General features: G+C 60.6%; 1 protein-coding gene across 1 annotated transcript; it reads right to left on the bottom strand.

Moving 5' to 3' along the window:
- Nucleotides 1-22: 22 nt before the first annotated feature.
- SYNPO (synaptopodin) lies at nucleotides 23-21,544 on the bottom strand. The gene is given in 6 exon segments (XM_031506026.3): nucleotides 23-2,001; nucleotides 3,276-3,424; nucleotides 3,427-3,551; nucleotides 3,553-5,194; nucleotides 13,635-14,391; nucleotides 21,392-21,544. Coding segments are annotated over 5 exon segments (3,153 nt in total). The 5' UTR covers nucleotides 14,110-14,391; nucleotides 21,392-21,544; the 3' UTR covers nucleotides 23-1,239.
- Between the last annotated feature and the right edge of the window lie 107 nt (nucleotides 21,545-21,651).

The raw sequence follows: 21,651 nt of genomic DNA, 5'->3' as shown, positions 1-21,651 counted from the left end.
GACAGATCAGAGCCAGCCTGGGTGGAATAATGGTGGTTTATTTCTGAACTTGTACACAGCGGTGTGGTGAAGGCAGGCTGTGGTGGCTGCTGGAGCGAGGGGGGGAGATGTGTCCTGGAGGAATGGGGGGCTGTGCTCCAGGAGGGGCAGCTGCAGTGGGGGATCAGGGGTGGGCTGGCTTCAACAGCGTGTCCTGGGGAAGGGGAAAGGGTGATGGGCTCCGTGAATGGGAATATGCTAGAGCCCTGGCAGCCCAAACACAACCTCTTTTCCAGTGCTGGCCCCCAGGTGTGGGGACACCGACATTCTCAGAATCACCTTCTGTGCCAGCCCCTCCCTCAAACTCTCCGCAACTTCTGCCATTTCTTTCAGCTCCTACAGTTCCCCACCTGCCCTGGCTGTCACAGCACCCATTGGTTCCTGTGTGTGCCTCCATCCCACCGGAGTGGGGATGGGGATGTGGTGAACTTGGGTATGGGGACAGTGACAGGTACAAGATGGGGCTTCCCTCTTGGTCTGGGCAGAGCAGGAGGGCACCTGTAAACAGCCCCCTTAACATGGCAATAAATAACTTCGGCTCTTTTTGGTCTTTAGGGAAATAAGGATTTGGGAGAATTTCTTTGAGAAGGAGTTAAAAGTTAAAAAAAATAAAAAACAAAAATGAAGGCAGTGAAGAACTGGGGGGCTGCAACTAAAAATTAAATTTTCCTCTCCAAAATGTGGTTTTAATTGACACCAGCCAAATCTAGAGGTTGGGAGACGCTGGGAGAGCCTGGCATCCAATCGATGCAGCCCACCCGCAGCAGATGTGCCCCCCCAGGGAAGCAGAGCTGCAGTGGCACCCCAGGATAACACCTGGGAGCTGGGGACAAGAGCTCACGGGGACCACCAAGCCCATCCCATCCTGGCTGTGCGGGATGGGGCTGGCTGGCAGGCAGGGGCTGCTGAGGGAGGGCCCGTGGGGGGCCGGCTCCCCCACTCTGCCCGCTCCTGCCTGCTGACCACGCAGTCCTGCCCCGAAAGGTTAGCGTGGTAAAAATAGAGCGGGGCCATGGGATGGCGGGCGGGCGGGAGGCACCTGACCCCTCTGGCACACACAGGGGTCGTGGCAGCTCCGAAGGGACAATTTTGGGGATCTCAGCCCCGGGGGTTGGTGTGTTCCCGATGCGGGGGTGAGCGGGTGGCATCACCCAGGCTGACCTGTCGAGGGAGAGGGTTTTTTGGCGGGGGCTGGCTTGTCTAGGAGGTGCAGGGAGCCCCTGAGGGCAGACCCCCCGTCTTCAGCCGCAGGCTGCTGGTCCAGCCCCGGGGACAGAGGTTGAAGCTGTGGATTCCCGGGCTCTTGGTCCCCGAGTCTTCGGAGTCGAGGGAGACGTCCGAGTCCGTCGGGGACCGGGAGGTGCAACGCTTGGCCGGAGACCGCCCACCCACCACGGGGGATGGCAGGGGGCTCTTGGGGACGGGGGACAGCCTGGGCACGGGGCAGGAAGACGCGCTGGATGGCAGCAGGAGCCGGCGACCCTCTGCCCAGGCGGCTCGGGGCATCCCGGGGGAGGCACAGAACTGGGGGCTGCCTGCCCGGGGCGATCGCAGGGGGCTTTTGTGGGTGGGCGAGGGGCTGCCCAGGCTCCCCAGCACGCCGCTGGCAGCCTGGGGCGCTCTCGGCCCCAGCCGGGGCGACTGGGGCAGGCTGGGGGGCCCGGCAGAGATGGGGGTGAAGGGCCGGCAGCTCTCCAGCCCCCCGGCTTTGGGAGAGGAGCTCTTCCTGCGGGCAGCGTTGATGATGTTCCTGGCCAGCCGCGCTTGCATCTGCCGGCTGGCCCGGGGCTCCGCGTCCTGCCGCAGCGGGGACAGGGACCTCTCGCTCCACGGGGGGGACGTGGGGGGTCCCTCGTCCAGCTCGGGCACCGAGGCCGGGCTGGCCCAGCCGTCCAGGCTGCCCGGGCGCCGCGCCAGCCGGGGCGTCCAGGTGGGCGATGCAGGGAGGGATGACCGCCTGTCCTGGAGAGGGACAGAGAGCGGGTTAGTGACCCCGCTCGGGGGGACGAAGGGCAGAGCAGGGGTACAGCGGCAGGAGGGTGACAAGGTAAGATTCATGCCGGCACAGCCCCCAGGAGCTGTGGATGTCTCCTCGGGCATTGCACCCCTGCGAGGGGTCCCCAAAACGCATTTGACCCTACACCCCCTCGCCCGTCAAGGAGATGGGAGCAGGCTGAGCCTGCCGTTAATCATCCTTGCCCAGAATATGTCCCAGGACCTGTCATTACCTGCAGCTTCCTAAAGTCTCCCTCTGGGGGATGCTCGGAGCACCCCCTGCACTGCCCCAGGATCCGTCACCCAGCACTGCTCCCCAGACGGCAGGAAAGAGAAGAGCCAGGTGTGACAGCGCAGAGAGTGTATTCAGAAAGAGAGGAAAAAAGAAAAATGCAGGAGAAGTAAAGCACAGTCAAAAGGCAACTTGGCACCATGGGGAAAGTGGTGAGAGGGCATGGGCATAGGCACAGCTGGATGACAAGCCTTGATGCCCTGCCCTCAGCACCCTCCTCATCCCAGCACGTCCCTTGCTTCCAGCTGTGCCACACAGCACTGCCCACCCCAGCTCCAGCACTGAGCCCGGCTGGGGACAGGGACCCCACCAGGACCCTGGGCCCAGTGCCACTGGACTCTGTCATTCCCCGAGGGATGCAGTTCTTCCTCCACAGTGAGGAAGCAAACGAGGACAGATCCTGAAGGAGCAACAGAAGAGCCAGGAGCAGGCACAGTGAGGCAGAAAGGCAGTGTGTCCCCTCCAGGTTTGCTTTGGTAGGAAGCTGAGAAGAGCTCAGGACAGAGGGGATGTGAAGGAGCAGGCAGAGCTCCGAGAGCTGGAAAAGCCGGAGGCGAGGAAAGGAGGGAGCCAGAGGTGCAATGCTCCGTACAGTTTCCAGGTGAGAGAAGAGCAAGAGCAGCCCTGTGGGGCAGGCAGGCTCCTGCTGGCTCTTTGGGAATCCTGCAGGCTCTGCTGCCTCCCCGGGACTCCTCAGCTCCTGTTGCACCGGGGGCTCAGCAGCGCCTGTCACCCCCTGTCCCAGCGCTGCAGCCTCACAACCACTTCTTATTTCTATTTTCTTTTCCTCCCGCCCCCCTCGCCTTTCTTTTTCTTTTTTTTTTTTTTTTTTTTTTGTGGTTGGTGTGGCTTTTGGCACTCCCACAGGCAGTTAGGGAGGACTCAGCCTAGCACCGCTGCGTTTTTCTCTCTGCCACCCCTACTTGTAGTAAAAAGAAGGTTTCCACACCTGCGGCTCGATGCCGGCGTTCCTGGTGGAGTAGGAGGGCCGGGGTGCCTGGAAGCCCGGCCTGGCCCGGGGCAGCGGGTGGCACGGGGAGGCCGGCAGCGCCTCGGCCGCGGCTCCGGCGCTGGCCCGGCTCTCGTGGGCCGGGGCCGGAGCCCCGGCAGCGCTGCGGAACGGGCTGGCTGCGCTCTGGGCAGGGCTGGGCGCCACGGGGGGATGCCAAACCGGGGAAGGAGGCAACGGAGAGACCGGGCAGGAGGCTTGCTGGGGGTAAGAGTAGGAGTCGGGAAGAGAGGGTCTGGGTGGAGGCACCTCCTGAGGCATGGACCTTGCTGGCCCCTTGGATGGGGAGAGGATGAAGAGAGAAGACTGGAGCTGGTAAGGCTGGTGCCTGGAGATCTCCAGCTCCTTCTGGGACACCTCGTTCTCCGTGAGGTTGTTGCCATACAGCGATGCAGGAGGGGTTTTGGAGGGCCTGCAGGGACTCTTGGAGGGGTGTCTGGAGACCATGGGTGACAGGTAAGCATTGTTGTCATACTTCCAGGAGGGAGGCAGGGACATGGTGGGTGATGGGGACCGCAGCAGCTCAGGCTGGGAGGGAGCCTCAATGATGAACTTCTCCATCCTGGATTGTCGGCGCGCAAAGAGCTCAGCCCCCTTCCCTCTTGCTTCAGTGAGGATGTGGCTGGGCTGTGGCTTCTTCTTGGGCTGGATGGTGGGAGACTTGAGGCAGGAGGACCATGCCGGAGCATCCTCAGCCGGTGGGAGGTGCTGCACACCCCTGCCTGTGCTGTTGGGGACAAAGTTTGCAGCTTCAGCCCCGAGGGCAAAGGGCTCATCCTCGGCGCTGGGCTCCCCCTGCTCCTTCTGCTTCTTCCTGCTGTCTGCACTCTGAACCAGGTCCAGTAGGTCGGGGTTTGGGCTCAGCTTTGGCTTCTCCAAGAAGGTGAACATGGACTTTCTGCTGGCTCTCCGGGCAGCCGACTCCTCCAGGATCCCTGTTTTGGGCAAGGGGTTTGGTCCGCTCACCCCGCAGGCCAGGAGGGGATCTGGCAGCATCTTCTGCTCCTGCGTGGGGTACAGGGCTGAGTAGGCAGGGGGGGAGCGGACACGGGTGAGGGGTGGGGGGCTGCTGAGGGTCTCTGCATAGGTTGGTGGTGGGGGCAGCTCGGGGGCAGGAGGTTCCTCGGCCGGCTGGGCACTGGCAGGGGATGCCTGGGTGCCGAAGGGTCTGGCTGTCCGGTTCTTCACGGGCTTGGGCTTGGCCAGGGTGAGATGAACCTTGTAGTACTGCCGGCCCTGTGTCCCGTTCTGCTGCTGCCCGGCTGGGGGTGCCATCCCTGTGGCTGTCCCCGCTGGCGCGCTGGGCACCTCGCTGGGCACCTGACCGGGCACCTGACCGGGCACTTTGATGTTCTTCCCCTCCTCGGGGCTCCGTGGCAGAACAAGCGCCGCCGAGTTCGGCCCCGCAGGAGCTCCTGCGTTTCCGAGCCCCTCCAGCCCTCTCTCCATCCCGCTGGCTGCCTGCTCCTGCACGCCGTTGGTGGTGGCCGATGCCATGTTCTCCTTCAGGTAAATGCTGAGTGGGACCTGCTGGGCTTCAGCAGGAAGCTCCTGGCACGGGGAGGCGTTTGCCAGCATCCCCTCTCCTGGCTTGCCAGGCTGGTCAGGCTCCGGCTTCATGCCCTGACGCTGGCTCTCCTCCATGGCGCCTTGGCGGGGCTGGGGCGCGGGGCTCAGGGGCAGCCCCCCGCCATGCCCGGCCCCCGTGAGCCCCTCCACACGCTGCCTGCGCCGGTGGAACAGCAGCACGCCCTTGGAGCTGGGGCCGGGCGCCGTGGTGAGCTGGGCCGCGATCCGCTGGCTCCGCGCCTTCGCCTCCTTCAGCTCCTTCTCCGAGAGGCTGGCGCTGCGGGAGAGACCTGGGCAGAGAGGAGAGGGGGATTAGAGCCCTCAGAGGGAATGTGGGGTGCCAGTCCTCTCGCCCTTCCTCCAGGCATCCCAACTTTTTCCTTGGCAGGTGGGAGGAGGCAGGAGAGATGCACCGGGGCTGGGGTACACGGTCCGGGGGCAACGGGGACCCAGCACAGCCATCACGAAGATGTGATGGAATCCCAGGGGACACCTAGTGACGCTCAGGACGTTTCCAGCATCCCACCCCGTATTTCTGCTGGGTTCTGCGCACCCACCGCGCTGACCACACGGGAAAGGAATTTCTCGGAGCAGGTCTCCGGTTGCAGCTCACATGGCTTCGGGCCCCGGCTCAAAGAGGCAGCGGCAGGGAAGAGGCCAGCGTGTGTCCCCCTGCCCCGAACCCCGACGTGCTCAGCCCCCAGCGGGCAGGACATTAACCCGGGGACAGCGGGGACGTGCCAACCCCCCCCGCCCTCACAGCAGGGCCGGTGGGCAGCCCTGGTGGGAGACTCATCTGTGGAGCAACACGAGATGGCAGCAGCCGACAGAAGCTGTGCAGATCCTGCCCAGCTGGTCACAGACACGGACACAGCGAGGAGCCACCCTCACGCCTCGGCACTCCAGACAAGCGCTAAAAGCAACGTGCTAAAAGCCTGGCGCGATCCCCGCGGCGAGCAGCCAGTGCCGCTGGGCTTCTCCTGTGCCGGACAAAGGTCAGGGCACCAGCCCTTCCCTAAGACCGAAAGGATGTGGAGCTGCCGGGAATGCATTTTCTCAGGGTGAGCAATTTCCTATGAGCCTGCCCCCCCGAAAGTACCCGTGGGAAGGGCAGTGTCCCCCACCCTGCCGAGGCCACTGCTGGGCACAGACACCAGCGCCGACCATCAGCACCACCCCTGCGCCCAGCAAGGGTGCAGCCCCTCTCCAAAGGCACTGCCGGGATGGCTCTGATGGGTGTCTCTGCTCTGTCTCTGGCCCCAGCAGGGAGGTGGGTGGCCAAGCTCCCAGCCCTGCTCTTCTTTCCTTCCCATCCCATGCCTTCCCGTCTTCCCTTCCTTCATGTGTTCCTCATTTTCATGCCTTCTGTGCTGCTTGGGAGTCTTCCAGGATATTTTCAGCAGTGGCTCAGCCTACCAGCGCGGGAAAGGGATGGATGACTAAACCAAATCCTTCCAGCAAGCCCACGGTAAGCAGGAGGGCTGCAGGAAGCTGGGCAACTCCTGTTCCTCACCCTTCATTCCTCCTACCTCCCTCAGCAAGCACCCAGCAAGTCCTGGCACACAGCTCAGGTGTGCAGGGTGCCCGGGATGAAGTCTTCAGGCTGCCAGCAGGAGGGATTTATCCGGGCGGGGGGCAGAGGAGGCAGAGATGCCAGTGGAAACTCCGCTGGAGACGAGGAGCCCGGCGGCAGCGGCGACGCCGGCGGCCGGAGCCGGCCCGGTCCGCGGCCGGCATTGTTCAGGCCGGTCCGTGTTTGCCTTGGCGCGGCGCGGAGCGGGGCCGCTGCTTCCTCCGGCCGCGCTGCCTGGAGGGCGGCCAGCAGCGCGGCTCCCGCTCCGCGGGGTCACCCTCGCCGCCTTTATCTCCGAAACGGAGCAGAAACACGGCCAAGGAGCCGTTGAGAAACAAGCCACAGGCTCCAGATGTCTGCGGGTTTCGTGCTCCGGGAGGAGCATCCCCGCTTCCTCGGCGGCCGGGGCTGCCTAAGAAGCCGAGCTCTCGGCGGAGCCATTTCGCAGCCTCTTGCTCTTGCTACTGCCTTTGAACAGCAAACGAGGGGCCCTGGGGGATCTCCTCCGTGCTGGAGGGATGACTCAGCTCTTGGCCAGCCCGTTCCTGCTTGGACTAGCCGCCAGATACGCTCCCACGTAGCCGGGACAATACCGGGATTTGCCCACCGCGATTTTGTCCCTGGGTGTCTCCATCCCTTGCTGTCACCATAGCCACGGGCATCGCTCCGGCCCGGGGTGTGCTGCAGGGTGGACTCTACCACCTAAAATCCATTAATCCACCACCTGTAATCCGTTTCCATCCATGCCCATCCCCTCCAGTCTTCCAGCACCCTCAGGATACTGCTTGGGATGCTGAGGGTAAGAATTGCTCTTCACATCCGACTTTTATGACACAGATGAAGAGCACTGAAGCCTCTGGCAGTCCAGAGGAAATTGCTGCATCCTGAGCCATGGGATGAGGTTATTCACCCAGTGCAAGAGCCTTTTTCCATGTGCCATGGTGTCTGGAGGGATTCTGCCACCTGGGGCAATTTCTACACCACACACTCCCCTCCCAGCCACAGGGAACATTCCATTATCCTTCTCTGCCATCTCCTGACAGCTGGTAGCCCTGGGTGGGCTCTGCTTGGTTCTTTTCCCCAGCCCCAGGCAGGCAGGAGGGAACTGAATGCACTGAGAATGTCCAGGTGCTGGGGAGGACAAGGAAAAGGGGTGTGGGGCTGAAGGCAGCCAAAGATGTGCAGGAAGGAGGTGAAAGTAAAACTATGCATGTGTCCAAGGGCACTGGGAACTGCTCTCCACCCATTGTCATGAGCCCAGTCCAAAATCCAACAGGTGATGGCCTTTCCCTTTCCTTTTCCCTTTCCCTTTCCCTTTCCCTTTCCCTTTCCCTTTCCCTTTCCCTTTCCCTTTCCCTTTCCCTTTCCCTTTCCCTTTCCCTTTCCCTTTCCCTTTCCCTTTCCCTTTCCCTCTTTTCCATTTCCCCTTTCCTTTCCCTTTTCCCTTTCCCTTTTCCTTTCCTTTCCTTCCCTTCCCATGACACTGTCCCTCAGGAAGGAAACATTTCCCCTCTCTGGATGTCCCATCTTTCCCAAGACAAGGAGCCCCACCAGCCCTCTCCAGGGCCCTGTGCCAATGCTGCAGGGGGTGCTCCCTGTGCTCCCTGTGCCCCATGGAGCTGCCGAGCAGCCCCAGGTGCTGTTCTGGTTTAACTCACTCCAGCTCTGGCCACACAAGCCCGTAGATCTCTATCTATATATTTATATAGGCACTTGCTCTGTAGGTTTTCTGTTGCTCCAGGGGTGACTTCCTGAACATCCCCCAAGTGTAGGGCTTAGCAGCTTCTTGCCGAGCTGTCAGTCATCCTTCCCACGGCATGTGCACTGCTCTTTCCTCCAGAGTGAGGAGGACGAAGGTGATGAAAGGCATTTTTGTTACTCTCACTTCCTGGGCAGATGGGGGAAAAGAATTCCTTCCATCTCAGCTTTCCATGCAAAGGATGGATCCCCCCGAAGGGTGCTAAAGCAGGATGTCTGAAGTGCAGCCAGGAAAGGCTGGATTCACCATCTGACCCCAAATGAAGGTGAAAGATGGATCAGACATGGCTTGTGACCCATCCTGCCCTAAGATGGACTCTGAGAGCTGGAATGGAATGAAGATCTGGCTTTAAATTGCAGTTTCGCTGATCGGATGAATTCTGTGGAATTCAGTGATGGTCTTGACGTGGCTGGGATGTCACAGGAAGGAAAAAGAGTGACTTGGAAGCTGTGCCTGCTGAGAAGTCCTTGTATGCAGAAGAGGTACCCAAGTCTTAATGATTGCAGACCCACATCTTAATGACCTGCAGGGTGCCAGAGGTCATGTGAAATCTCAGACTCAGAGCTGGCAGGTAACTCCAAAGTTCTTCCATCTGGGCTCTGTTCCTGGCCTGTCCATGTCTGGATGCTCAGCCATCCTGGTGGGCAGCCCAGCTTGGCCACGCTCAGGGTGTCCTACCAGACCACCCCTGACACAGCACCCACATCCACAACCAGCAGGCACTTTTCCCCATTTCCAAGCATTTCTTGGACTTCTGTGGTCAACCCCAAACAGCAAAAACCCTGCTGGGAAAATCCCACTGGCAAAACCGAGAGCGAAACCAAGACAAACCCCATTTCCAGAGGGACACGCTCTGCGCCACCTGACACAAACCCCAGTGCACATCCACAGCCAGGCAATGCTGGGGAGAGGACATCCAGTGTTTTCACCCAAACATTGAGGACTTTGGACACTGAGGAAATGTAAGCAGGTTTTTTGGCAGAGCAGCAAGCTGGCCCCTTGCCCCAGCTACAGCTGTGCAAGATTTTTTTGCAATGCGTACCAACTCACACACATTTAAGTCTGTGCACACATTCCCCTCCAGCTCCCAGTTATCCCAAATAATCTGCAGCTAGGAAAACACGGAGGTTAGCACAGACAGGCAGCTGAGCTAGCTAGAAACGGATATGATTCAACCATATGGATAGAAAGATGACAATTTTCTGCCTCATTCCCAGCTTCCAGCCCTCCTATGCCCCAGATACAAAACCTCCATGAAGTTCTTATCTGTGCTGGCCCTGCAGCTCCATAAAGATCTGGCTGAAGTCGTGGATGCTGTGGTGGGATCAACCTCGCCTGCCTGGCAGACACTCTTTGCTGGGCCTCTCCACACGGGTGCCTTTGCCAGTGACAAAATGTGGCACAGCAAGAAAATTCGTTGCGCTTGCAACTTTTCCCTGAGCTCTGTTCACAGGGGCTTTGCTGGATTTGGAGCTGTTTGCCTCCCCATGCTCCTCCCGGCTCGCAGCCGTGCCTGGCACTCAGCACCCAAATCCTGCTGAAATGGCCCCACAGTCTCCAAGCAGCGAGTCCTGGGGCACCCAGTCCCCACACGGGGGGAAAAGGGGGTGGTGGGGGTTAAGTTCAAAAGGGGCTGTCTGCCCCTGCCCATCCCCAGTTCCTGGGGGATGCAGTCAGCAGCCCCAGCCCCACATGTGCCCACACTGGGCAAGAAGAAGCTGTTGCCATCACACAGGTGGAGGCAGCACCTTCCCCAGCTGGCTAAAATCAAGCTTTTATCTTTGGAAAAGGCAGCTGGAGCCGGGCAGACCTCTGCCAGACAGCCCTGCAGAACCAGCCCGTGCCACGGCCGGGTACCACGGGGACTCCATCCATCCTGCCTGGAAAGTGCGTCCCAGCCCCATTGTGCCCAAAGCTGCTGGAACTCGCCGCGACCCATCCCGGGCTGCAGGGCCCCGAGGACAGCCCCGCCGGGCTGTGCCCCGAGGCAGCGGCGCTGGCCCGGCCGGAGAAGGTCAAACGGCTCGGAGTGTCCTGAGGGGTGGGCAGAGCGGGGAGGGCAGCGGAACGAAGCGGGGCCCTGGCCTGTCCCTTGCACAATCCGTAAAGGATCCATCCTGCTGGCTGCCAAGCCGAGGGCCAGACCTCGTGTCCCAGCATGGGTGGCATGGCCAGGGGAGGTCACGTCCCTGACGCAGGGGACAGGGGACATCGCCTAGGAAGACGTGGGAGGCGCGACCCTGCGAGCCCCGAGGAGGACCCCACGTCCCTCCACGTCCCCGCCGCGTGTCCTCGCTGTGCCTCCCACGCCCCAGTCGGACACCCGGGTGCCGGCAGAGGGAAGCGACACCTGCCCCGCTCATTCCTGCAGACAAACCCCGCTCAGCCGCGGCTGTGTGCGCCCCATCGCCCCCCCTTCACCCACCGCCGCACCCACGGCTCTCCTGGCCATGCACTCCCGTTCCCCGGTGCACCCGGACCCCTAAGCACCCCCTGGGCACTGCCATCCCCCGGCACCCCGGACACCGCCAGCCCCGCTGCACCCCGACTGCGTGCCCGCCCGGCCTCCTTCCCCCGTCACTTCTGCACCGGCACCCCCGCCCGGAGCCCCCCGCTCGCTGCCCCCCAGCCGCTCCAGCCCGACCGTACCCGCGGTGCCGGTGCCGGTGCCGCCTCCCCGCGCAGCCCGACTGCACCGGGGAGGAGGCGGCGGGCAGGAAAGTTGCGGCAGCTCCGCCCTCGGAGCGGGCCCGGGGGAGGCGGGCGGGGGCCGGGGCGGAGGGTGGCGGGTCCCGCCGGCACTGCCCCTGCCCCGACAGACCGACCGACCGGACGGGACGGGTCCTCCCCGCCCGGCCACTCTGGCAGCCGCCCTGCCGCCCCCGATGTTCCTGCTCCGCTGCTTCTCGTCCCGGCTGGGTCTGCCCTGAGCCCGCTGCGGGTGGGGGGGGAAGCCTGGACATCCCCTTACCCAGCCCGGGGCATCCCTCTACCCAGCTTCCTGCATCCCCTTCCCACTCCGGGGCATCCCCTTATCCCGTTCTGGGGCATCCCCTTATCCCATTCTGGGGGATCCCTCTCTCCCAGCTCTGCACATTCCCCTTAACAGTCATGAGCATCCTCTTACCCATCCTTGGACATCCCCTTACCCAGTCCTTCACCCTTCTTCCCACCTTCCCCCACAGCACCTTACGTTTCAGAAGCTGATGGGGGTGTAGGGCTTTCCCTTTCTTCAGGTTTCCTCAATGCCTAAAGTTTTGAGGCATGTGGAGGGAGACAAAAATCCAGAGACAAAAATCCAGCACTGGTGTCAGTGCCCTGGGGACCTCCTGGAAACAGTACTGAATCCTCTCTGCCAGGGGTGGTCTGCTCCCAGCCACAAGGGAAGCACAGATGATCCCTGGGGAGCCAGCACCACCTCTATCACCCCACTGGGGCTGCAGAGCTCCCTGGCTGCAGGTGAGACCGGCCTCACCCCCTTCCCATGCCTGTCCACACCTCAGGATGAGCTCTTGGCTTGATTTTTTGCCTTTCTAATTTCCTTTCTTCCTGCCCCTCTGTGCTTTTTTGTGCTTTCCTGGTTTTTGAGGGAGGCTGGCTCTGGCTCTGCAGCCCCCAGGGAGTGAAACCTTCCATTTATTTGCACACCAGACAGAGAAACCAGTCCTGCCTCACTGCCTCTTCCCGGGGCTCCTGCGCTCCCCAGCCTGCCCTGAGAGGTGCCAACCAGCCTGGGCCGCCGTGCCGGATATTTGAGAGCAGCCAGCCTGGCCTTGGGCTGCTGGATGGGGACCAAAGGGGCACCTGGGACCCGCCTGGGTGGGCCCACGCAGCTCAAGGTGGGGCACCCGTTTGGCTCCCGGCTCCCAGGGCCAGCCCTGCACCACTCTGGGTGTGGATGGATGCGCCCTCTTCTCCTGAAGAAGCTGGAAGAGGCTCCTGTACCCCATCACAGCTAAAGAGAAGAGGAGCAAGTCCCTGACATCTCCCAGGGATGCTCCTGCAGACAGCCTACATCAGGAACAGCCCTAGTGTTAATTATGAGGGCACCTGCTCTTTCCTCTCACCTGCCCTGAACCAAACCTCTGTTTCCCAAACCTGCAGGCTTTTTGCAAGGTCCCAGACCTGCTCTCAGGACCCTCAGTGACATCCTGCCTGCAGGCTCTGGAAAGTCTGACGGGTCCTGCAGGCAGTGGCTGGTGGTGATCTCACTTGGAGGGGGAGGAAACGGGACAGACAAACTCTTTCCAACAAACCTGTTGAGTTACTTTAAAATTCCAGGCTGGCAGCAAAAGTGCTGGATGGCGGGGCGGATTAGGAAAATGCTGAGCCTGGACAGAGTCAGGCCTGACCTTTCCCCACCGCAGATCTGCCATCCCGGAGCAGTGAGAAATGGGAAGACTATTTGGGTCCATCTGGTTTGTGTGCTGAGCCCTGAAACACGATGCTGCTGGGGCAGCTGTGAGCCAAAGGGCTTGGCTGAGCTTCCCAGCCTGTGTCCCATCCAGGAGCCGCTGGTTTTGAGGATGCCTGACACTGCAAAAAGGCAGGGAGTGGGTTCTGGACAGCGGGTTTGTGTCAAGCATCCCCAGTCGGTCCCACCCCACCCTTGGGAAAACCAGCAGCATCGATAAGGCCATCCTGTGGGGACAGGGACACACCTGCCTTGGCGCTGTGCGACAGCTGAGATAACAGCTGGGCAGGAGCAAAATAGAAAGGAGGGTGGAAGCGGGGTTTAAAAATGCCTGTAGGAGGATGGGCTCTGTGGGAGCATCTCCCACAGGGAGGTGGGGCATTCCAGGCATGGCAGCAGCCCCAGTAACCCTAGATAAGAGCCTGTAGCTGTGTCACTATGGCTAAAGGGACAGTCATGGGCACGGCTGTGGCACGGGCTGTGAAGTGAGGCGATGGCAGAGAGAACTGTAGGAACCAACCAGCCTGAAATAAAGCGCTTAGTTTTTAAACCAGGGGCTGACAAAAGTGGCTCAAAGCCATGAGAGGAATGCTTGGCCATGCCCAGTCAGTGGAGGAGAGGTGTCCCTGTCCCAGACAGCGCCACAGGAGCTGCTCTTGGGCAGGACCCACCAAGCCCCATGGCCAGGGTGAGGGCTGGGAAGTCCATCCTGTTCATGCCCCACTGAGGGATGTGTTGAGTTCCTGGAGACAGTGGGAACACGCCTGCTGCCTTCCCACCCCCCTCCCGAGAAAAGCCACAGATTCCTCCTTATTTTTAAGGCCAGAGAGATCATCTCAAGCTAAATTAGTCCCAGCAGCTCTGCTGGAAGTCTGGGATCTCTAACCCAGGGAAAGTCCTGCCCTGGGAAGAGCTGGGTGTTCTCACCAGGAGCACAGTAGTGCCTTTCCCAGGGGGACAGTGGCCAAAGGGGGTTTCTCTTACCTGTTTTCCTTGGCTCAAAGTCAGGGTTGATGAGGACCCGTTGGATCTTCACCACTTTCCACTCCTGGCTGGGATTGTCTGTGGGGCTGTCTGCTGTGGGGGGCAGGTCTGGGGCAGAGCCAGGGCACTTGGAAGGGGCTGCAGGCTCCTCTGCCAAGGCCAGGCTGCTGCCATTCAATGGGGGTTGTGGTGCATCCCCATTGAGCCCCCTGAGGTCCCTCTGGCAGCTCCCACTTGATTTCCCTCCCAGCAGTGCTGTCTGTGCCTCCTGCTCGCCTGGCTTGGAGGCCGAAGCATCCCAGAGCTGATGGCAGCTCTGCCCCTCTCTGCTCCCATTCTCCTGCCAACAGCCCCTGTCCCCCTCAGTGTCCCCCTTGGCTGTCCCACGGACACAGGGGGGCTGCTCAGCCTCGCCAGGCATGGGGCAGCTGGGCTGGGGGTGGAGGCAGAACTGCTGGAGCCTTGTCCTCAGCATCTTTCTTCACTGGTTTCCTTCACTGGCACTCCACGGCCTTTCCAAACAGCTCTGCATGGCCAGGAGGGTGGATGCTCCCTCAGAGCATGGGCACCATGAGGGAGGGCAGCCACATGCCAGGCACGAGCTCAGCTCTTGCAGGCAGGAAAATTGGGCACGATGCCACTGGAGCAGGCAGGTTTTGGAGACCCGGATGGAGGGATGTGTCCAGGGGAGGCAGGCCAACAAGGAGGTTTTTGCAGGAATTTCTCTTTTCCAGGCAGAGGATCAGCATCCAAAGACCTGTGTAAAGGGAAGGAGTAGCGTTGAGGATGCTTGGGCTTGCACTGATTACCTATGGCCACGAAGGATCTCCCAGCAGCCCCAGCCCAACTCTAGCTCCAGCACCACTTCCCATGAGGAAGGACCCCCTGAAATGCAATTTAGAAATGCCCCAACCCAACACTGTGCTCACCACCTCAGCACCCTCGTCCATCCGTCCTCACCCTGGGGACAGCACCCATGGGCAGAGCCCTGTGCCCGGCTCCCCTCGCTTTGTCAGCCCAGAGGAGGCTGTGGCAGCCCTGTTAGTGCTCAGCACCAGGGCACCACTGCTCTGGAGCTGGGAGTGTTCAGCCAAGAACCAGATCCCCGAGGATGTTGCTCAGGGTTATCAGGAACAAAAAAGGAAAAGTTCCAGCATCCAGCTAAAGCGTGTTTAACCATTGAGTGACTCATGCGGCGTCAGGACGAGCGCAGACAGAGCCACTTCCCTCCTGCCAGGCATAAATCCTGTCGGGATGACGAACCCACGCACCAACACAGACAAGTTATCAGCTGGGAGAGGGGGATGTCATCTCTCCCAGGGCAGGATATGGGTTACAGTGTACGGAAATTCCTTTGAGTCCTTTGCTCGCACAGCATCACCCAGCCCTGCTCACAGCAAGGCTGGTCCCGGGGAAGAACCTCCTGAGAGATCCACAGCACCCAGGGCACATGGACCATGATGGATTTCCCAACCTAACAGCCCAGCTGAGGAGGAAAAGGGTTTCCTGCTCATCCCAAACCCCTCCCTGAGTTATTGAGAGGTTCTCAGTGAAATAAGAAAAAGCACCAGGTCAACAAGTCAGGTTAAGCTCTGGCAGGAATACACCCTGCAGCTTCCTCAAGGCTCACACATCTTCTCTGCAAAACTTTTCCTGTCCTTAGCAAGGTTATTTTGGAAAAGAAGGCAGATTAGAAAGCAGGCGCTCGGGCATTTCCCAAACACAAAGCTGCATTTTTTGGAGGACGCCCAACGGAAATCTTCTGCCCTTTTTGAAATCCTTCCTCCTGCTTCTCTCTGCTGCAATTATTCAGCACAGATTTGCAAAGAGAACCTGAGGAGAAAATGTCAATGTTTCTGTCTGAAAAAGAAATTTCACCCTCCTCTTTACGTAATTTGGGGGATCAATAGTTGCAGGAAGCCACCCACATCTTTCCTTAGAAACATGGCAAGTTGTTGGAGCTGGAGGGAGCTGGCTTATCTCAAATGAGGACAAAGAGAAAATTGCCCAAAATATCCCCAGCCCAGCGTGGGTTGACAGAGAACCCCTCGGGGTGGATCTGCATCTCCCCACTCCCATTTCCTCACCCTATCCCTAGGGAGCAGGTTTCTGGGGCAGCCCAGTCATGTCCATCCAACACCAGAGCTGCTGTGACAATTCACTGGGGGAGTTGGTACTTCCCTGAAAACATTTTCCTTCCAATTGGGAGCGCTTTCCACGCACGGGCATCTCCTGGAAGTGACGCCCACGGCCCCGGCATTCCCCAGGCAAACCCTTCCTTGCTGGGACCCGAGCAGTGGTGTTCCCTGAGGACACACTGCTGGGAAAGGGCCACCCACAGCACCCAAATACTGAGTCAGGAATCTGCTGCCTCGCTGGGGCCAGCCTGGGCCCGGCACGACGCTGGGGGAATGGCAGCAGAGCTACAGAGAGCAGCCTCCTTCCCCCAGGACACAGCTCCTGGGCTCTACCAGCAGCACAGGAGGGGAATATTTAGGACTACCATGGATCTCTAGCAAAAGCTGCTGGGCTGATCCTGTCTGTTGGAATGCCAGCCAGGTAGGATGGGTATCATTTCCTTGGGTGCATCACTGTGCTGGCAGTAACAAGCAGCGACACCAGCCATAGCCACAAAACCAGGCTGAGATTGCCCCCACCTGCAAACAAAGGCTGTAAAGAGGGATGAGGGTCATTTCAGATAGTATTTCAGGGGTGCAGCTCCAGAGGCTGCCCAAATTGGGCACCAGTGCCCAAGTCAGAGTCCCAAGAAGCAGCTGCTCACTGTGCCCATCTGAGAGGCTCCCCATGCTTCCTGATGGCAGCAAGTCACTATGAGAATCTGCAAAATGGTGCTGGGGAGGGAATAACAACAACAACAACAACAAAAATCCTTCAATTCACAAAGTGTTGAAATCTGGCAGCAAGGAGATCTTTTGCTCAGCTTCTCTTCCTGCCCACTCGCTGGCGAGTGATGCACAGCCCCCCCACCTGCCTTTCTCACACCCTGTCACCCTCCCCCCCCAGCTATTGAAAAAAGGAAAACTAAAGTTAACTTTCCACGTCCCACACAAATATTTTTGGCAGGCGTTGCTGGCATTCAGGCTGCTGAGCCCGGGGGAGACAGGGTCTGCTGAAAGTCTTTGTCTCCATCTGCTCCCGGCACCCGGCTGGGGGTCTGCAGTGCCTGGGCTGCTCTGTCCCAGACACGGAGCAGGGCTAGGAGGTGACACAGCTGTAAAAAAACGGGGTGCACTTCCAGGACAGCCCTGGGGACCGTGAGTGGCCCAGCCACAGGAGTGCCATGAAGTGGGGGGGCAGATTCACACCCAAACTTTGGCTCTGTTCCCTCTTTCCCGTGTTGTCCTCAGCCACATCCCTGCCCCGCGCTGGGTTTCCATCACCACGAAACGAGGCGGGAAGGGGTGCGAGAGCTGTCCCGGCACAGCGGGGCTCTCGGGTTTCCCCGGGTCAGGCAGCGGGTCGCTGTCACTCAGGCAGGACCCTGCTGCCCAGACTTGCAGTCCCCAGCTCCAGTCACAAGATCGACCCAGTCCCTTTCCAAAATAGCCCAGCTGCAATGTATACATCTGGGGAGCTTTACACCTCCCCTGTGCCAGCAGCTGAATGTCCCCTCAGGGGAGCTGGGCACCTTCCCTCTCCACGTGGCACCTTCCTCCCGTGGCCCTTTCCCTCAGAGAGACGGGGTGGCTGCATCCCCCAAGGGCAGCCCCACATCCCTGTGTTTGTGTAAGGGAGCACTGCCCTCACAGCTGACACCGGAGACACCTCGGGTGTCACCCAGCAGCATTTGGCTGCCCTGTGCTCAGCCACTCTCCCGTCTGCTGCAATCCAATCTCCCTCCCAGCTCCCTGGGTACCTGGCCAGCACGGCTGAGCTGTGTGCTGGGGGAAGGCACGGCCGAGCTGCCGGTGGGGTGATCTCCCTTGCACAAGGACCCCACTGCTAAACCCCAAAGCCCTGCACGGCTGGGGCCGGGGGGTGTCACCTGTGCCACCGCAGCATCCTTCCATGGGAGAGCAAGGCTGCTTACAGCCAGAGGGGATGGCAGCAGCAGGGGCACAGCTGGGCTGTGCAGGCGGAGGGAGAGGAGCTGACAGGATCCAGTGCTCAGGGAAGGGGCGCAGGGAAAGTGGGATGGATGTGACTGCTCCCCCGGCATGGCAAGGGATGCCTGCTCCCTGGCAGTGAGGACGGGCATGGCTGCTCCTGGCTCGGGGCAGGCAGGCACAGCAGCCGGCAGCGGGCTGGGGAAAACAAAAGCCTTTTGCAGCTCTGATTTACTACCTGACGGAAACCGGGATGGAAAAAACAACATTCCTGAATTCCTGTCCCCGTGCAACCCCTGCGATCCCAGCACCCCAGCCCTCCTGTGGGACACCGGCTGGCAGGTGGGTGCCCCGTGCCTCATTCCGTGCCCACAGCGGGTGGGCAGAGGCAGCAGAAGGAGTGCTGGGCATGGGCACGGGGGCTGCGGGCACCAGGGCAGCGGGCGCGAATGAGCGGTGAGCGAAGCAAGGGAGGAGGAGGAGGAGGAGGATGACAGTGGCATCCCGGCCAGCTGGACCATGTCCCCTCCCTCCCCACCCCGCGCTGGAAGGAAGGGCTGGATGTGGGCTGACCGCATCCCTCTGCACTGCTGCCGGCTCCCAGCCAGCCCTGGGCCTGTCCCCCCGCGGTCGGGGAGGAGCCGAGCACGGTGCAGGCTGGGCTGGACTCAGGGTGAAATGTATTTTGGTATTTTGTACCCCGGCACAGCCATCCCAGCCCAGCCCCGCAGGGTGTTTGCCCCACTCCACCACCCCCATTCCACGGGGGTTTAGGTCAGGTTTTGGTGCTCAGCACACCCACTCCCCCACTCCCACTGCTCAGCCCATGTTCCAGTCCCAGAATCCCAGAAACCCTGATGCTCCACAGAGATGTGCATCCATCAAACATCAGTCTGTGCACTCCAGCCAGGCAGCACTGATCCTGCTCTGCCCTCCTGGCTGGGTTCAGAAGTGAATCCACCCCTTCCTGCCATCCCTAGGGGACCCATCTGACCTGAGGGTCCCAACCAGACAATCCTGGGAGCTGCCCATGCCCTGACTACAAGAAGCCCCACGCAGGGCAGGTCCCAGCCTGTCCTGCCCTTTGCTCAGCTTGAGCCCTGACCCCAGCTCCAGCTGGCTCGTCCAGCTGCCTCAAGCCCTTCTCAGTGCAGCTCTGGGGAGCAAAGTACCAGGTTTGCCATGTCCCACCAGCCCAGCCTGATGCAAGCCCAAGGTGTCACCAGGGGATGGCCATCCTGAAGGTCCTCTGGACCCTACTGCTGTGGCACAGAGGGTGACCAGCTGGAGCCTCAGCAGGTCACTACAGGAGCCAGGGATGAAACTGCAGCTCAGCCTTTTCAAAGCTCAAATGAAATGCAAAAACCAGAGAGGTCCAAGACAGAAGATGAATTGAAAAATCAAGCTCTGGTCAGTGTGGCACAGCTGTCCCCAGGACTGGCACCACCATGGCTGCAAGGTGAGCTGGGTTGGCAAGCCAGGTTCTGGCAGTTTTGGGCTCCACACATCCTTGTCTGCCTGGGGCAGCTCACCTTCATCACCCATCCTGCAGGAACATCCTGGCTGTGCAGCCACCAGCTCTCTGGCATAGCAAGTCCCACACCCAAATTTCCCCTCAGAGCTCCAGCAGCAGCTGCCAGAGGGAGAGAAGGGAGGGCGGGCTGGCACAGTGGCGCCTTCACGCATTTCCCAAGCAGTACCAATGCTTGGGAGGGGAATGAAGGAACTCTCACTAAACAAAATCCTGCTCCTGGAGGCAAGCACTGTGGGGATGGTGTCACCCCTGGATATCAGATGCCTGTTGATGGTTGTGCCAAAAACCGTATTGGGTGGGGAGGACAGGGCAGCCTCTGCAGTGGGGCTGGGGTTCACCCTGCAGTGGGGTTGGAACTCATCCCACAGCCATGAGATGAGTGGGATGAATTTCTGGCAGTGGAGTTATGGCTCATCCTGCAGCCTTGCTGGCCCCAGGGAGCTCAGCCTCAGCAGACATAAAGCACAAAACAGCAACTAAGCAGAAAACCCCACAGGGGCTCGAAAATCCAGTTTAAACAACCTCTGAGCATTCAGGGCTGCCTGAGCTGGGACAACTGAGTCTGAGCATCTTAACTCCTCAGGCTCCAAACCAGGCTGCAGGACTTCCCAGGTAACCCTGAGGGCTGGCACAGCCACTGCTGGATTTCACAGCTGTGTTTGACATTGTCACAACTCTGCCCAGCTCCTCCTGAACAGACAAACGAGGGGCCGTGACCTGGGGCTGTCAGGATCAGGGCATGAGACCTGCCAGTGCAGAGATCCAAGGTCAAAGCAGACCTGACAGCTCAGCCAAGGTTTGCTGAGCCCAGCAGCTCTGTCCTCCCCACTGTGACCCCCCCAACACTGTCATCTGCAGGCGTCCCTGAAGCCCTAAAGCTCCCTGAAGAACAGAACTGTGCTGCTAACAAACAGGGAGCAGCTCCCTGCTGCCTCTCAAACCTGCAGCTCTGGCCAGTGTCTTGGCCCCCAGCTCTGATCCCAGGGGGGAAGGATGGGAACTGGGAGCAGAGATGGGTGAACACAGCCTGGGAACTGCCAGGAGCAGGATAAAGGACATTTTAACAGCACAGTGACAGAGTGCACACAAGTACAGGCTTTGGCCCCTCTGAGCCCCACGGGCGGCTCGGGTCTGTCCATGGGAAACAAAGAGCATCCCGGGGAAGGGAGTGTTTTCTTTCCAGACCAGGAAAGCAGCCAAACCCCAGCACATGCCCATTCCCAGGCCTTGGCCCCAGCAGCACAGCAGGCTGGTGGCCTTGGGACATGAGGTCCTTTCCCATCTAGCTCCCTCAAGGCTGAGAGCCCGGCCAGTCCAGGCGAGGCAGGAGAGCAGCTCTGCTGCTTGTGGGGGCTCCAGAGGTCCCTGAGGCCAGGGCACAACCACCACCCTGCTACTCAGAGGGGTCCCCAAGCATTTTGGGCTGGGGCTGTGTGTGTGTGTGCTCAGCAGTCTGGCTCTCCTTCTGGCAGAGCCGCGTGTGCAGTAGGAATAAACACACCGTGGACACATCCAAGCCAGTGCAAACAGCCCCTGACCGAGCTGCTCTCTCCCAACACTCTGTTTTTCTTTCTCTGCTTTTCCTTGTCTCTCTTAACCCATTCAGGAGCCCGGGGGACCTGTGCCCGCCTGCCCTAGGAGCTGCTGGAGCCAAACCCCATGAAACCCTGGGAGTCTGACCCCGAGGAAGGGCCGGGACAGCAGAGAGCCCCAGGGCACAGGGCTGGTTTTGCTCCCCTCAAGTCCCCTGGCTGTGGTTCTGCTCTCTCTTCTTCCCCCCACTCCTTTCTCCCCTCCACAGCTCATCCTTTCCCCAGCAGCTCCGGAGGGTCCTGGGGAAAGGAAAAGGGCTGCTCCCCCTTCCAGCTCCCAGCTCACCCAGCCAAGCACGGGCTGGGTGCTGGCAGGGGCACCTCACTCTGGGCAGGACAGAGGAGCCGGGAGACACCCATCGTGAGGAAAGCACTCCGGGGAAGCCCCCCTCCACCCCCCGCTCTGCCGGGAGCCCTCTCCATCCCGGAGGTTGCCGTGTCCTGTGACACCGCCCTGTCCCCGTGGTCACCGAGAGCCATGCCCAGCCAGCATCCCGCTGGGATGGCCACGGAGCCCAGCGCACCCCTGGTGAGCCCAGAGATGCTCGCACTCGCCACGCTCACCTCTTTCTCTTCCCCTTTTCTCCCGTGGGGAAGTAAAGCCGGCTGCTTTCCATGTGCTCGGGCTGAGCCCGGGGGAGGTCGCGTCCCCGCTGCCCCGCCGTGCCCGAGCCGGGTCCCGGCCGGAGCTGCGGCCGGCGGCGCCCGGGGCTCCTCGGCTGCTCCGCTCCAGCCGCGCAGGGCAGGAGAACGGGGGAGAGGGGAGGGAGGAGGGGAGGGGGGAAATGAAACTTTAATAGCACAGAGCCCCTTTTGTTTCCCAG

The sequence above is a fragment of the Lonchura striata genome, chromosome 13 (assembly GCF_050655825.1).
Source record: "Lonchura striata isolate lonStrDom1 chromosome 13, ASM5065582v1, whole genome shotgun sequence".
Taxonomy (NCBI): Eukaryota; Metazoa; Chordata; class Aves; order Passeriformes; family Estrildidae; genus Lonchura; species Lonchura striata.
The sequence above is the reverse complement of the archived record's forward strand: the minus strand, read 5'-3'. Positions and strand labels throughout refer to the sequence as shown.